We start from the raw sequence: 16,338 nt of genomic DNA, 5'->3' as shown, positions 1-16,338 counted from the left end.
TTTATGTGCAGCCTGCCTGCTAACTCAGCATAAATGTTATTTTGCCATTATCATCCCCTGCACTGACTCCTCTTGCAGTTCAGTTTATCCTGTTGTTTCCTTAGTTACGTTATACAGCCTCGATAATGTACCCCAGGCCATTCACCCTAATGATCTGATGAATGATTTAGACTGGTGTAATAAGACCACCCTTCATTTATTACTGAAAAAAAGGAGGAGGAAGTCTTGGTTTCTGTTTCTCTGAGGTTATAACATAGGTCATGATGCATTTGGTGGTGTAAATCAGGAATCTTTCTGTTAATTATGGTACACTTTGCAATGAGAACTTTTCCATGGTCAGTTGAAGGGCTGGAAAACTTTGGATTCCCAAAAGATAGCTTTTCTCCAAAAGATAGCTTTTCTCCAAAAGCTTCCAGTTAAGTCAGCTATAATGAAATGAGTGCCTCTAAATAGGCAAACTAATTTTTTTTATTGGCTCTTATTTAGTTTAATTCCTTGGTTATTCCTTTGTTGCCATCCTGCTAGTCCTGCACCCAGTCTCATCTCTCAATGCTTTGTGAAGGGCTGATTTAAAGAGGGCAAAATGCAGCAGTTGGCTCCTCTTTAAGCAGCGTAATGATAGAAACCAAACACGAGTCCTTTCTCTCTTTTCTCCCATTGCTCTCCCCTGTCACCTGCCTGCAAGTCTGGTTTGGGCAAATAATGCAGCTATTAGTAAACTCTGTTTGCTGTTGTCACAGGAGGGCCAAAAAGCCCTGGGACCTGTCTACATATGGCTTGGGGCTTCCCCCCCCCCCCCTCTAATTTTTTAGCAAATCATCTGGATTTTTGAAAGAACTGTTACTCAGTGGTCTGTGTAAATTATACAAGTGGCCATAAGCTATTCTCGCCCCATGCAGCAGCAGGTTGTAGGCAACAGGAGCTTGGTACTAATAGGCAGCTCCACCAGCTCACTGAAGAATTGATGGAAACTTTTTTACTGGAAGCAGGAGGTTGGCCCAGATGGCCTCCAGCAAGTCCCTCCCAGCATGAGCTGGGCTGAGAACATAGGAACAGCACCCAAACATGTGTGGCAGGAGCCCTTGGGCTTGGCACATCGCTGTCAAAACCCAGAGTTACCACTCTTCTCTGTGGCACTGTGCTAAGCAGGCAGCGAGCTGGGCTGGTGAGGTGGCAGCAAGCCTCTTTGCACTTGTATGAACAAATTAAATACTCAGAAAACTCACCGAAGACAGCTGCTGGAGTTGCACCAGTAACTTCACAGCTGGCTGCATGCACAGAAAACTGAGATTTCTTCAAGTTGCAGTTTCTCTTAGTGTATTTTTGAAGCCTATGGCCAAGACCTGAAGATAGGTTTGGTAGAGCTTGGCAGCAATTGGGCAGTATTTGCATAATGATAGTAATTTCCTTGTTCTTATTTCCTAAATTTGGTTTACAAGACCATGCTGTAATGTGACTTAAAGCTGTAAGTATTTGTCTGTATTGGCAGTTAGAAATGTAGTATTAGCTGTGACTCTTTACAGAAATAAGTGTTCAGTGTTGGAGCTAAATTGAATAATATGGTGGTGTTGCTATCTTAATCTCCCAAATAGCTCTCTTAAGTTTGCTATGTTGATGTCTGAAGGGCTTAAAAATAATAAATTCCATTGTATAGAGCTTTGACTGCAGCGTGGAGGCTTAGTAATTGCTGGCAGTTCATGGGCAGACTTGTTAACACATGGCAAAGAAGCAATTCTCCCAGCATGCCTAATTTTTTTAAAAGACTCTCCTTGTATCAAGGTCTTGCGATCCACAAATCATAGAATTAAGGAGTACATTGATAATTTGAATAAAGGCCTGCAGGAGATCTCAGTCCAAAACCCTTTACCCAGGCCATCATACTATTTTAAAACCCTTCTTGTCTTCCTCAGTCTGATGAAAGCTGTTTCCATCCCCCAGCTCTTGAGCAGGGGAGGTGGAGCGGACTGCTGAGCTCATCTCCCAGCCAGCAAGAGACTCCACTAACTGGCTGTGGACAAAGAGCCAGAGTCCTGAGCTCTTGTGCCCTGTGGGAAGGTAAGAACACAAGTGCCAACCTTCCACCCTTCATGGGAAGGGGAGGAAAAAGTCAAAAGGAAAAGGCTGGTTAGATCAGCAGACATGATTTTAAAAACAAAGAAGGAAACAGGAGGAGAGGAGTAAGACAGGATTTGTTTATCACAACTGTACTTGAAACTAATCTTAAATGTCTGTCTTCTGAGAGTAAGGAAATTCCTTTCGCTTCCAGCAGCAAATAGCTGGGATGCTTTCAGCTCACAGCTGACCTACAGAGGATGGTGGGCTTTCAACTAAAATGATAATTGACTCTGCAGTAAGGACAAGTCCATTCCAAGTGTCACTGAACAGCTGGAGGAAGAGTCCTGACAAGCATGGTTCATATCACAAATAACCCTTGAACTTTGTTCAGTATCTCTGCGTGCTGTCCAGTGACTCAACAAATGGTTCTGAACAAATACAGTTTTCAAACCAGAGAGCAGATGACAGGGATTGCCTTTGGCTGGCAGGTACACAACCAGGCGCCTGGATCATGCCCATGGAAATGTCAAATGCAATCTCAAATCCATTTTTTCTTTTACTATCAATCCTCAAAGAAATGGTATTTTAGTGGAAGGGAGAAGATTGTACCCTGTTGAGCTCTTCAGGGTCAGTGGATGGGAGTTTGGTGAGATGATGTAGTTTTCTATTCCTGCTCTCCTTGGCAGCTGAAGTTGGAGCATGTAACGTTAGCTGTGGTGAGGAGGACTGTGGAGGCTTGGCTTGTCATCAAGCAAATCTCAGTAAAGGCTTTGACTGTTAGGATGCTGAGCTCTCTTAATGGTCTACCCTGCTGCACGCCAGTAGGACCCTCTACTGGGAAGTGGGCACTTTTGGAAGTCTAACATTTATTGTAGAATCCCAGAGTGGTGGGGTTGGAAGAGGCCTGTAGAGCTCCTGCTAAAGCAGGTTCCCCTTGATCAAGGTCACACAGGAACGTGTCCAGGTGGGTTTGGGGTTTTGGAAGCCTCTAGAGGCAGGAGGTACTTAGGTAGGTACTAAAAAGGAGCTGAATATTTTGGGGAAATGATGTTCCAGCTGAAGTAGCTGAACACTTGCCCGTCTGACTATATGCTTGTGAAGTTCTTGTGGTTCAGTGCTTTAGGCAGGGTATTGTCTATTTAAGGCAATGGAAGAAAAGCCTGTGCCACTCTTGCAGCGTAGGTATGTGAACTGTAAGCATGAGGACCAAATGGTAGTTCTAGTATTTGATGTTGTCCCTAATTTCCCTTGTCAGTTTTAAGTGGATGAAGTATTCTTCACTTACAGTCTTGACTGTTGTGTTGCATTGTTGTATGGGGTTGAACATTTGCCCCTTCCAGCCACAAAAGTGACTGTGTTCCAGTGGTGGGTGGTTTCATTCTATTTAGGGATCCTCTCAGGCTTGGAAAAGCTTGAGTATGAGGCATGACATACTGTCAACTGTGCAGATCGCCTTGGCTCCCCTGTTTCCAGCAACTGCAGGGCCAGAGTTGGTCATCTTGGTCTGTCCATGCACTTGACCCTACCAGCTGCTGTGACTGAACAGAGAGTGGGGCCTCATCTGGAACCTGTCCATCCAATGCCAAAATAATTTCTGATCTCAGGCTGTAGAAGAGAGAAGATCTGTCATCCAGTCCCTAGGGAGGGCTGTGTCTCTGGGACCACAGTGCCAGGTCCTTCCCCACCCACAGCACAAGGTGTTGTCCTGCTGTGGGGCAGGGAAAGGAGCAGGTAGAGCAACTGTGGCAGCCAGCGCACCTCTGCAGGAGTGCCTTCCCTGCAGTACAGTGGTTGGGATGCAAGAGCAGAGCACGAAGGACAAGGTGCCAGTCTCATCGAGGTGTCTCAGCCCAGTATTTCTTTCCCCCAGCACTGTACTGGTGGTTAACTGGTGTTTGCTTGGCAAAAGCCTTTTGAATATTCATTTGGCTGACGGGAGAAGAGAGTACATGATGAGATGAGAGTCCTTGAAATCAGGTTGAGGAGTGGAAGCAAATAAGAATGCTTTTGGGGTTTTTTGATTACTGTGCTGTTTGAACTCTTTTAAATGCATAGTTCCCATGGATAAATGATTACAGAGACCTCAGCCTACCTAACAAATCTGCTCTTGTAAAGCAAAAGTTGTAGTGCCTGCATACTTGCCATCCTCATTCGAAAGCCCATTCCCATTAACATCACTTTATACATATTATTGCAGCTCAAAATTCCATTCTTCTTCTCCCCACCCATTTCCTTGACTGGCTGTGACATACAGGAACTACACCCAGTGCTTGACTCGCCTCTCCTGACCTTTTGTAACTTGGCTCCAAACTTCTTTTTTTGGGTCTTTTGCAAAACACTGTCAGAAGGGAAAAATCCTTTGTTAAATCACAGCCAATTCCTGCCTCAACGTGGAACAGTTTGTTCTGCTAAAAGAATGAGCCAGTTCAGTGAGCAGAAAAACATTGCCATAAACCAGCAGACTCAATAAGCTGCAAAAGCCATCGGCTGTGCTCAGGGTCTGAAAGGACTGCTCTGCAGCAGGATCCATGGGGGAGAAAAAGTCACGATCCTGACATGCCAAACCCTGTTTCCTTACTTCCAGCTGAAGTATTTTGCAGTTGTCTTTTCGGTTATAGCAACTGTAAGTGGGGGAATGGGAGTTGATGCCGAGCCAGAACGTAATACAGCTCTTGAAGCTAGCATATTGCAAAAGGGCACACTGGATGAAGTAATCCAGAACTGCTCAGCTGGGAAGGGGCTGCAGCACTCTAATAGTCTTCAGTCTGTGCTGCAGATGATTTCAGCGCCCTACATTTGCTGTCTGGTACTATTTAGTAGCTTGGTTTAGTACTTCCCACCCACAGCTTGTTTTTAAAGCTCTGGACACTTTATTGCCCTGAAATTGCTGTGGATCTGTCCCTTATGTGGCTACTCGGTAACTTGTGATGAACCTGTCTTCAGCAAGCGTTTCTTCATTGCACAAAGGACTTGGATAGTTGGTGAGCAAGCCGTGTGACCCACTAGCAGGCTTTTGGTTTTGTGGTTCTGCAGCAGGGTTGTTTTGGTGCTGACATAAAAGCTGATGCTGATTTTCTTTTAATAATATATGTGCTGACATCTAGAGCTGTAGTTCCCAAATTTGGGGTCTCCCTTTGGTTCCCATTTTGCTTCGGGAACCAGCGGTTTTACTCGGAGCTCCCTGATAGTTTTTAGCTTGGAGCTAATTCTGCATTTTCAGATGCTAAAAATGCAAAGTAAGTACTTTTTAGGTATAACCTACCCCTTCTCACATGCATTCCAAAGGGCTGCATCTGCCAAAGCTGGTCTTGCCGTACCTATACGGAGATGCTTGATCACCAGCTCAAAGCGTGGGATCACAAGGCGCGTAGCAAGTCTGGACGTGGCGCAGCAGAATGTACTGACCTGTGTGGGACTGTTGGAGGTGCCTGTGAGCAAACAGATCCCTGACAGTGAAAGCAGAAAAAGAACCTAGAGAATGCACAAGGGACTGAAATCAGAGCTCCTGTGCATTTATAAATGTGGGCAACGTTCTCACGCTGTCCTGTTCAGGCAGAAAGCAGCTCGCTGGCATTCGCCAGCTGAGAGTGAGGTGATGGGACACCCAAACACCCGTGAGCCGAGGGACTTCTTGAAGCTCCATTAATGCTATCTGGTGTCCTCTGCTGGTAGCGTGAACCTGAGAGCCGGCTCTGGTGAGAGATGACTATCTATCTGCTGGACTTTTTCCTTTGGGGGAATGCCAGGAATGTTTTGCAACATGGACAAAATGTGAGGATTGAAGCTATGGAGGTGGGTCCCTGGGACACTGGGTCTGTGAACTCTGCTAAGGTAATGTAACTTGGAGCAAGTCTGTAATGAAGCCTCTGTGCCAAAAGAGATTATTTTTTTTTTTGGAAGATGTTAATAGCATGATTGCATAACATTTATTTTGTGCTTGATCAAATGGATGAGAGCAGAGGAAAAAGGGTGAATTAATGTTAGTGATGTTCAAACAGAAGCACGCAAAGCTCCAAGAGATCATCACTGGCTTTGTTTTGATGTGTGTGGTTGGGCTTTTTTTATTCCTGACATTCTCCTGAAATATAGCACACAGGCCTGTCTCTAAGGGGGGCACATTGCCAATAGTCTAAAGGTTATATTATCCTAGTGACCTATTTTTATACTCTAATCGTGTTCTGTTTCAGCCACCCCTTTCTAGCCTTCCATCTCGCTCAGTTTTGTGCTCATCTGAGGGGAAAAAAAAAAAGGCAGATAATTACTGCTAGTCCCTGAGTGCTAAGGCAGCAAGCCAGCCTCTCCCCAGGTAACGATGGCAAAGGCGAGTGGCTGCTGTTCCAGAAGCACGAGAGCAATCCAAAAACACAGCTCATAAACGGGCGATGACTTGAAATGGGGCGAGGAGGAGTATTGTGGGGCAGAGGAGAGAGGTCTTCTCCTCGAGGCAAATTTGAAATGGGGAAGTGCAGCAGTTTATAGAAGGGTGAAATTTTAATGAATAGGTCTGTTTAACTAGCTGAAATGGAAAAGACTCTTTTCTACTCTAGGCCTGCCAAGTACCAGAGAATGAATACGATTGTTCAGTCAGCCGGCTCCGCTGCCTTTAGACTGCACCCGCCTTTTCAAAGCCAGGCTTAAGCTACAAAGCACCCTGACCAGTTGACATAAAGAGAAATTGTTCCTTAGTACAAATGTTGGCTATGTGATGCTGCTTGAAGCTCGAAACTGCTGAAATTTGTGTGTGTGTTTGTACATTTGTGCAGTGCAAAATAATGAGATAAGAGGCTTTCTGTGCCTGCGTGGTTTCTCTCAGGTGGTGGTTATTTTCTTGCTGGTTGCTTTCCTTGTTCTTGTTGAGAGCACCTGAATTTAGAGTGCCTGCAGTGTGAGTGACAGCAATCTGCTCTGGAGGGGAAAATCTCATTAACTGTTCGTTCATGGGAACTTGCAGCCCTGTGTGGGGTTAAACCCCGAAAGAATTGTGTCATGACTTCAGTCTCAGTTATGGACCAGGCTCTGGGTGACAAATGCTGCCTACAGGTGCCAGCCCTAGGCAAGGGCATGGCCTGGAGATATGGAGCAGAGCAGGGGTGATGCTCTGTTGCTGGTATTCTTAGGCTGCTGGGCATGGTCTTATCCCGTGGCTTCCCTTCCAGCTGTGGACTTTGCAGAGTTAGCCAGGCTGCTGGGCCCCAGCTATCTGGGATGCCACAGACCAGGAACAGAGGAGCTCAGCCCTGCCAAATCTTGCCTTTTCTTCTCTGTTAGAGAGCTGTGCTGGCAGCTGACAGAGGTCATGTTTGCACCCAGGACGCTGGGATTTGCTCTGTAGAGGTGGGCTGTGCCCTCTAACTGTGCCTGTATGTATTGAATCAGAGGGATGTAACCCGGAGAGATCTTGCCAGAGCATGTCTATCCATGTAGTCTGTGGGACAGATTAGCAATACCTGTCCTGTTCCTGGCAGGGGATTCTGTCCTTGAAGTGATACGACTGCAAGCTGTACAGTGTTCCACTTCTGTTGTAACCAAAGCCTGTGACTCCAGGTCTGTGGTGATAAAACCCAGGTTAGAGCTGGTGTGGGGCAGCCTCTGGCTGAGGAATGAGACTTTGCCCCTTCAACCTGGGTCTGAAGAGTACAGGAGTCCCCAGCCCTTCTCTCTCCTGTCAGCCCACACTGGGCCCATTTTGGCAATAAATTAGTAAAACTGGTAAAACTTGTACATGACTTCTCATGAACAGACTCTAAATGCTCGTGTCTAAATATTAATGCCCAACTGAAGAGAAACGGGGTGCTGGGACTGTCGTGGGGCTGTGTCCTATGGACGCCTGTGCTCGCTGCTGGCTGGGCTTGCTTTGCTTCCCTCCCTCAGCACCCAGTCCTAAGCTACTGAGCTGCCCAGAGCAAACTGGGTGCCAGGTACACACTCTGAAACACAGAGGGATTTCCCTCTGGGATGCTGGTGGTGGGCAGGGGAAGGCAGCTCAGCTCTTAGGTCTGGGTGCTGCAGTGAGCACCCGCTCATGGGTTCTGGTCACAGGGAACTTTTTACTGTCCTTTATCTGCTAATTGCCAGTGGGGAGTTGGGAAGTCATCTGTGGTCTTTCCAGAGACAGATGTGTATCTTCTAGGCCTGGCTGGAGGTAGAACCTAAAGGGGAGGGACAAAAACTCTCACATGTCAACTTCTTTTTCTCCCTTTGATATTTTTTTCTCTGCCCCCCAGTATCATCCTGTCAGCTGAGGCCTGCAGGGCTTCAGCTTGAAAACAAACTGCCATTATTTAAAGTGCCAATATTGTGCTTGGCTTCATATGAGACAGAAACATCAACTTTGTCTCTGACCTGGGGAGTGTGTCTGCCTGCCTAGCAGGCACCAAAAGTGTTGAGAAAACTGTTATTTTACTTCTATTTGAGTGTTGATTTTTTGTTTTTAAATTTACATATTTATTTTTTACCTCAGCATTCCTTTCTCAGCAGAGCTGCATCAGGGCCCACAGCAGCCATCCTGCCTGGAGCCTTGTCCCCAGGTTAGGCATCTAGGAATTGGCTGGGCTGGGGACAGAGAAGGGTCTTGCTGTCCCTGTGCCCAGGCAGTGCTGTGCTGTGCCCAGTGCTGCTGCCTGCTGGGTTTTCTGGTGCTTGTTTCCAGGCAAGCTTTGCAAAAGGTCACAAAAATTAATCTTCTAACTGGGGACCTTGGCACTGCGTGGAATGAATGTTTTGCATTAACAACCTAACTCGTTAATTCACTGAAACATTTAAAACCAAACCAGTTACATCCAGCCAAGCTGGAAAAAGCTGAAAGTTCATACTCAGCAGTGCAAATTTCGAAACCTCCCTTTGTTAATCTCTCCAGAAGTAAATTTTCTGAAATTGCTAAGCTCACTTTGACCAGTCTCAGCATTGTTTTCCTCAGCAGAAGCAAAGAGGCTCTGCAGAGGGGCAGTGGTGGGTACCTGGACCTGCTGATGGTGATGGGAAGGCTCTTGCCTGCTACGGGAGGCACTGCGGGAGGAGAATGCTCATAGCAGCACTGTAGGTTTGGGGCTGTCTCTAGCAGAAATGCTGCACTGTTTCCATGGATTGGGACTCCAGATTTAACAGGTTCTGTCTTCCTCCTCTAGTATGATTTTCTGAATTGATCAGGGTAGCTGAAATCACAGCCTGGCACATCTTGTGGTGGCATGTGTTTGTATGCTGAAGGTGGGTCACTGGCATGTGGCCTTTGTGGGCCTCCTACATGGAGGAGGGCTGGGCATGGTCAGGCAGAACAGGAGCCCACACCTCCTCTGTCCTTGCCTCTGGCTCCAAGTATGGGGCTTGCCTCTTCTGAGCCACAGCCCTTGAGCAATTGATGGGTGGCCACCAGGCTGACTGGCCTTGTAGCCATGATGTAGCGACAACAGCATGAAACTGTGCCTGCCTGTGGGCCAGAGCTTTGCTGTGGTGATATTTTTTAACTGCTTTAAGTTAGGAGCTGTGTAGACAAGCAGTCAGGGCTGTACACCAAGGGTGGGGAACCACAACCCACCCCAAGGTGTACAACTGGCTTTGTGCTTGCCTCATGCAGAAGCTGGTCTGCTCTGCCCTGGCACAGGGGCAGCTGCTGCAGTTGTCTCACGCACACATCAGTCCCAGACTCAGTTCCTCATGCTTTAAATATGAGACACATATACCCCCAGGCACGTGCTGGGCTGGGATCTGACCTGGGCTCATCGTGGAGACCAAATCGGTTTGACTCTGCTTTGAGTCACTTGTCCTTTGAATTTCCAGCAGCAGAGGCAGGTTTAAGTGCAGAGGTCATTTGACCCACTTACTCTGCTACCTCACTATTAAACTAGCAGGTATAAATTAGATAGGAACCATGAACTGAAATATATCCCCTGGCTGCCAGATAACTATTCCATTCAGATAATGTCTCTTTCCTCCACTTTATTTCCTGTGTACCCTTTGATGATTAAGTTCTTCACCCATGAGTGTACAGATGGGTCTGAGGTGTTAGTATACTGAGCTCCATTGGAAGGCTGGTTTTTAATTGGTTATTTTTTCTGCCATTAGTTTATCCATTAAAATCACCTCACTTTAATGACAGAGAAAGTGGTGAATTATCCATTCTGTTATATATTAGTGGTGTATTAAAGTATTAGTGCATTCCAGAAGGTGAGCAGTGAGTAAAACCTGCTCCAAACATGGGCTTATGCAACTGTTCCATGGAAATTAAATGGACAAACAGTACACTTGATTAATATTTTTTTTCCCCAGTAAATTGGCTCTGTGCTTCACTTCCAGCTAGATTTGCAATCTGTGTTCTCAGGTGGCATTAATATTGGAGCCCCAGCAGGAGAGCTGTGGTGGCTGGGGCTGCTTTGATTGCATTTTTAACGAAAGTTGTTGGAGAGAGCACGGAGCTTGATGCAAATGTGCTGGTAAATGAAATGCAGAGCTTTTAGGTTCTCTGTAGGTGGGTCAGGCCATTCACATTTACCCAAAGTAATAGTGATGGCATGCTCAGGAGAGGCACTGTTAACATGGCACAATGGGGGTCTTTGTGTCGCTCTGTTGCTCTGTATCAAATTTACTCTGTTAACAGATAAAAATCATCCTTTTGGTATCTGGTGACTCCATGATGAGATCCGTCTGGGACTCGAGCTGTCTCACTAATGGAGTCTCTGGAACTGGATCTCTGTCAGGAGTTTGCAGAAAACAAAAAATCTTACAGAGGACCCAGCAGTTTCTTCCAGGCCCATGTTAGAGCTGCAGAGTAAAATTAAATAAGAATTCCCTTTTACCATTTCTTCCCTGACACGAACTCCTTTCAGCCTTTAAAGCTATATTTTGTAGCCTGCAGGCTGGTCTTACTGTGTTTTTCCTAATTGACTCGATTTGGAAAGGTCATGGTACCCTGCTGGATTGTGTAATATTTAACTTAGCATCAAAAATGAGGATCTTGGGATTGGTGTCAAACGGATGCTGTTCCCCTCCGAATAGCAAAGCCCATTCATAGTCATCCAAGTATTCGACTTGCTAATGCTAATGAATAACTTTCTGGACCTCTGCAGAGGGAAAGACTAACCACAGAAAGGTGGGATGAGAGTGGTATAAAGCAGGGATTGAGAGTGTGCAATTCACACTGGCTAAATCCAGATAAATCACAGCTTTAATACCTTTTTTATTTATAGATTTTAATTTTTTTTAAGTTATAATTTCTAGCTTTTCACAAATCTTTAGCATAGAAAACAGTCTTTTCTGGTGCCAAGTTCAGCGATGACTAACACTATTTACAGGACTGTTTTGTAATCCCAGATCAGCCCATGGTAACGGGAAGTTACGTTTTCCCATCAAGCCTTTTAATCAGTGCCCGGGAGCAGCTGAGGCTGGAGCTGGCCATCCAGGCCTCTCCTTTGGAAAAACTGAAGGCAACTTTCAGAATAATTCCTGTAAGGAATGTCTAATGAAGTTAGGGAGGTCAAATCATACGTCCTCCATCTGATATTTTTTACATTAGGACCTTCCATTCCTCTGTTCTCAAAGCTCCTGACAAAAATAAGCAGAGGAGGTATTGCATAAGCACTGTGAAGTCATTTGCCCCATCTGCATTTCTCAGTGCATGAGATCAGCTCAGAATATCTGATCTGAGAAGAAAGCTTCTGGTGCATAACTGCTATAACTGATAGGAGTTACCTCTCTGAGTCATCTGGTAGGATGATAAATGGGCCTGGGGTTTTTTTCCTAGTTCAGGTTTTTTTGAGTGTTTTTATAAAGCTCCGTTGCTGTTACTGTAAACCCCAGGAAAATCTGGCATAGTCTTTGTAACGTGAATCAGGGTGTCCATATGCTTCCAAGTGACCTTGCAGTCTGGAAAAATACCATTCTATCCCTGCCTCTAAGAGGAAAAAAAACCCAACAGAGCTGCTGTATGAAGGATTGACAGCGGGGTTCCAGGCAGAGGCATTGCTCCCTCGGATGTGCTGCCTTCCCTGTCCTTGGCAAGGGACTCCTGGTGCCAGCTACAGCAGGCAGCTTTGCTGCCCTCAGACTGTGATCTTGGGCATGGAGCAGATGGCAAAGCTGCATCAGGCCAGGAGTAAGGTTGAGGCCAATGCTCTGGCCTTCCACAGGCTGGAAGAGGAAAAATGATTCCTTTTTTATGAAATGTGATGGATCCCTGATCATCCCAAGCCCAGTAAAATGAGCTTGTGTTGCACAGAAATTACACTGTCTTAGGAAATACCCTCAGTGTACTGAGTTGTATGAATGGCAAAAGGTGCAAAAGTGTAGGAGGGGAAGAGCTGGGAGCCAGGAACAAGGGGGTGGTGCTGCTCGTGAGTCTTGGGGCCTTGCTTTCTCTTGCAGCTCTAGACCAAGACCCAACAGATGCTGTTATAACAGTAACCAAGTGTGCATGGAGTGGGGAGGGAATCTCACAGACACTTTGTGGGCCTGTTGGGTGAGGAGGGCTAAAACACACGGACCTTCTCACTCCCTGCTGCAGAGCTCAGGGTGTCACTCCAGGCTGAGGCCCTGGCACAGGCCTGATGTGTTGAGCTGGTGAGAGACTTCCCGGCAGGATGGCTGGGGAACGGACTTCAAAGAAAAGAAAACGTGTGGGGAATGTGATGAGTTTTGGTCAGGCTGTTGTGATGGAAAGCAGGTGGCTTTCCCAAAGGGAGCCTGCCTGGTGTGGCCTCCTGCATGCTGCTGTGCCGGGAACCCAGTGTGTGGTGTGGGGAGCCCAGGCACTGCTCTGCACCCCCACAAAACACCACTGAAGGGTCTTGACAGGATGAGGGGAAATTTTGGTGGGTTTCCCCCTCAAATAAGAATTTGATGTGGTGTGTAAAAAAGACATGTTTGTGTGGTTTTTTTTTTCACACGTAATTGACAGGTTGTATATGTGGAAATTCAATACATCTAAGGCCATGTTATTTTATTCCAGGGAAAGTGGCAGCAAATGATTTGTTGAGTGAAACAGTTAAATACTCTGACAGTTGTGCTTTGTCTAATGCTAAGGGAACTAACCCCTCCTCCCTCTCCTTGTCCTCAGGTTCAGTGGCAAATATGAACATTTGTGAACATTTGACAACAACTCCTTGGCACATGATGAATTTTCTGGAATCTAAAGCACAGAACGCTTGCAATAGCACTTTCTAAGTTCAACTTTAATTTAAATGAAAGAAAAATAACCATCTGCATCAACTGTAGTGATGGCTAGCAAAAGAAAATCCACAACTCCCTGCATGATACCAGTAAAAACACTGGTACTTCAGGAGACTGAACTGGATGCTGCAGAAAATGATCGTGTAGGAATGCAACAAGATGCTCCTGCGGAAGGGCCAGCAACTGGTGATGCTGGAGCCAGCAGTGGGAATAACGGAGCTTTGTCTAACGGGCACCGTGGCATTGCTGACAGTGACACTTATATCTGCAAGTCTTGTGACTTTGGGTCTCAAGACATACATCAGTTCTTTGGGCACTTGGACTCTGAGCACTTAGACTTTAGCAAAGATCCTGTGTTTGCTTGTGTTGTGTGCAACTTTCTGGCAAACAGCCACGAAGGGCTCTCGCACCACAATGCGGAGTCACACGCAGGTGAAAGCAGCTTCATCTGGAGGGTGGTTAAGCAGGACAGTCGTACAACTGTGGAGCAAAGTGTCTGCGAGGCCAACAGCAGTCACGACCTTCCAGGAGAGGTCCCGGAAGAAGGAGTGGATGGCCAGTCTGAAATTATCATTACCAAAACCCCTATCATGAAGATAATGAAAGGTAAACCCGAGGCCAAAAAAATCCACACGCTGAAGGAGAATGTGTCGAGTCAATTGGGCAGTGAGTCAGAGGTGAAAGACGGAGAGCATTCATTCCCAAACGGGTCTGTGCCTGTGAGCCAGCCCACTGCAAGTTCAACAAAATCATCTCATGTAGTGAACGGCTCCATCATTGGAAACGTGCCTGTTCTGCAGGCGGGTGTTGCACAACTGGTGTCACTGCAGCAGCAGCCCCCGTTGCATCAACAGCTACCTACATCCAAGTCACTTCCCAAGGTGATGATTCCCCTGAGCAGCATTCCAACGTACAACGCCGCCATGGATTCCAACAGCTTCCTGAAAAACTCTTTCCACAAGTTCCCCTACCCCACCAAAGCCGAGCTCTGCTACTTGACTGTGGTGACCAAGTACCCAGAAGAGCAGCTGAAGATCTGGTTCACTGCCCAGAGGCTGAAGCAGGGCATCAGCTGGTCACCAGAGGAGATTGAAGATGCCAGGAAGAAGATGTTCAACACCGTTATTCAGTCCGTGCCACAACCCACGATCACTGTGTTGAACACGCCGCTGGTTGCGAACCCCGGGAGCGTCCCCCACCTGATCCAAGCGACTCTACCAGGGCACGTGGTGGGACAGCCGGAGGGGACGGGGGGACTGCTGGTCACCCAGCCCATCATGGCAAATGGCTTGAAAGGCACCAGCTCCTCCTTCACCTTGGCAGTGACGTCTGTCCCCAAGCCACAGGCAGCGGCGCAGCACGGCACGGTGAGCTCCTGCAACGCGGCGGGTGTGAAGGTAGTCAGCAGCGGCCAGTCGCTGCTCACTGCCTGCCCGGCCATCTCCTCACAGACCTTTCTAGATCCCAACGTGTACAAAAACAAGAAGTCCCACGAGCAGCTCTCAGCATTGAAAGGCAGCTTCTGCAGAAACCAGTTCCCTGGCCAGGCAGAAGTCGAGCGGCTGACGAAAATCACGGGACTTTCCACCAAGGAGATTCGGAAATGGTTCAGTGATAGGAGGTACCACTACAGGAACGTGAGAGGCGGCCGGGCTGTCTTCCCTGGAGACAGTGCTCTCGATTCTCTGCCCGAAATAACCTTTGACATCTCACCCAGAGGAGCTGAGCTGAGCCCTGCGGCAGCGGCAGCCACGCCGGCCCCTCACCACCCGCCGCGGCGACAGTCGTGGCACCAGGCGCCTGACTTCACACCGACCAAGTACAAAGAGCGGGCGCCCGAGCAGCTGAAGGCCCTGGAGAGCAGTTTTGCTCAAAATCCCCTTCCTGCGGAGGAGGAGGTGAACCGCCTGAGGGGAGAAACGAAGATGACAAGGAGGGAGATTGATAGTTGGTTCTCGGAGAGGAGGAAGAAGAAGGTGGCGGAGGAGAATAAGAAAGTGGAGGAGGCTGCTCGGCAGGAGGAGGAGGAGACAGAAAATGGTGGTGGGGAAGGGGAGGACTCCTCAGATGAGCTGAGGGCTGCGGGCGAAAACGGCTCGATCGATGCCTCTGGCAACAACCCAAACTCCATGGAGAGGAAAGTCAGTCCCATCAAAATCAACCTGAAGAACCTGCGAGTGACCGAGTCCAACGGCAAAAACGAGTTACCGGGGACCGGCGCAAACGAGAAAGGGGACGGCAGCTCCAGCCGGCCGCCCACCCCCCCAAAAACCAAACTCAACTTTAAAAAGACAGCCCAGCAGCGGCACCTGCTGAAGCAAATGTTCGTGCAGACCCAGCGGCCCACGAACCAGGAGTACGACGCCATCGTTTCCCAGACGGGTCTGCCGCGGGCCGAAGTCATTCGCTGGTTCGGGGACAGCCGGTACGGCTACAAGAACGGGCAGCTGAAGTGGTATGAGAACTACAGGCGGGGGGTGTTCCCCCCGGGGCTGCTGGAGCTCAGCCCCGCCGGCCGGGAGCTGCTGGACGACTACTACGAGAAGCACAAGGGGCTGCGGGAGGAGGACGTGGCCGGCCTCTGCGAGCGCGCCCACCTCAGCGCCCAGCAGCTCAAGGTGTGGTTTGCAGTGAAGGCCGAGGAGGAGAGCAAAGGTGCCGGCCCCGAGGAGGCGGGCGAGGCGCCGGGAAGCCGGAAAGGGCCGTGCGAGGCTGTCTCAGAGGTGTCGGAGAGCAGCGAGTCGTGGGAGCCGGGTGGCCAGGAAGGCAGCGCCGGGACCCCCGACGCCCCCGGCCCGCCGCCCGCCACGCGGCTTGGTAAGGCCCCTGCCTGGGGCAGGGCCCAAGGGTTTGGGTCAGCCATCAGCATTTGCTGCCTGCGAAACTGAGGCTTGAGGGGAAGGGCTTAGTGGCTGGTCTTGCTGTTTGGGGTTTCGCTGGGAGAGCAGAGAGGAAATCCCTCTGGGAGAGGATGAGGAGGGTCCATTGAGGTGCTGCTGCTCTTGTGGGGCAGCCTGCTGTGGGCACTGCGTGCTGACTCCGCTCTGAAGCCAAGTCCTGGCTTTATTTTAAGCTGAAGTAAAACCAGCAACAGTGGCTGGTCCCTTTACCTGCCCTGGGGGAAGG

At 48.3% G+C, this 16,338-nt stretch overlaps 1 protein-coding gene across 3 annotated transcripts in view; it reads left to right on the top strand.

Moving 5' to 3' along the window:
* ZHX3 (zinc fingers and homeoboxes 3) overlaps positions 1-16,338 on the top strand; it is a 48,603-nt gene that overhangs the window by 25,746 nt on the left and 6,519 nt on the right. For all 3 annotated transcript variants that reach the window (XM_062009078.1, XM_062009079.1, XM_062009080.1), the window contains one exon: positions 13,100-16,029. In XM_062009078.1, the coding sequence (XP_061865062.1) occupies positions 13,260-16,029 (2,770 nt within the window). In that variant the 5' untranslated portion in view covers positions 13,100-13,259. The remainder of the gene's footprint in view (positions 1-13,099; positions 16,030-16,338) is intronic.

This window comes from Colius striatus, chromosome 16 (genome assembly GCF_028858725.1).
Source record: "Colius striatus isolate bColStr4 chromosome 16, bColStr4.1.hap1, whole genome shotgun sequence".
Classification (NCBI taxonomy): Eukaryota; Metazoa; Chordata; class Aves; order Coliiformes; family Coliidae; genus Colius; species Colius striatus.
Note: the sequence above shows the minus strand (reverse complement) of the source record. Positions and strands in the feature narration are given on the sequence as shown.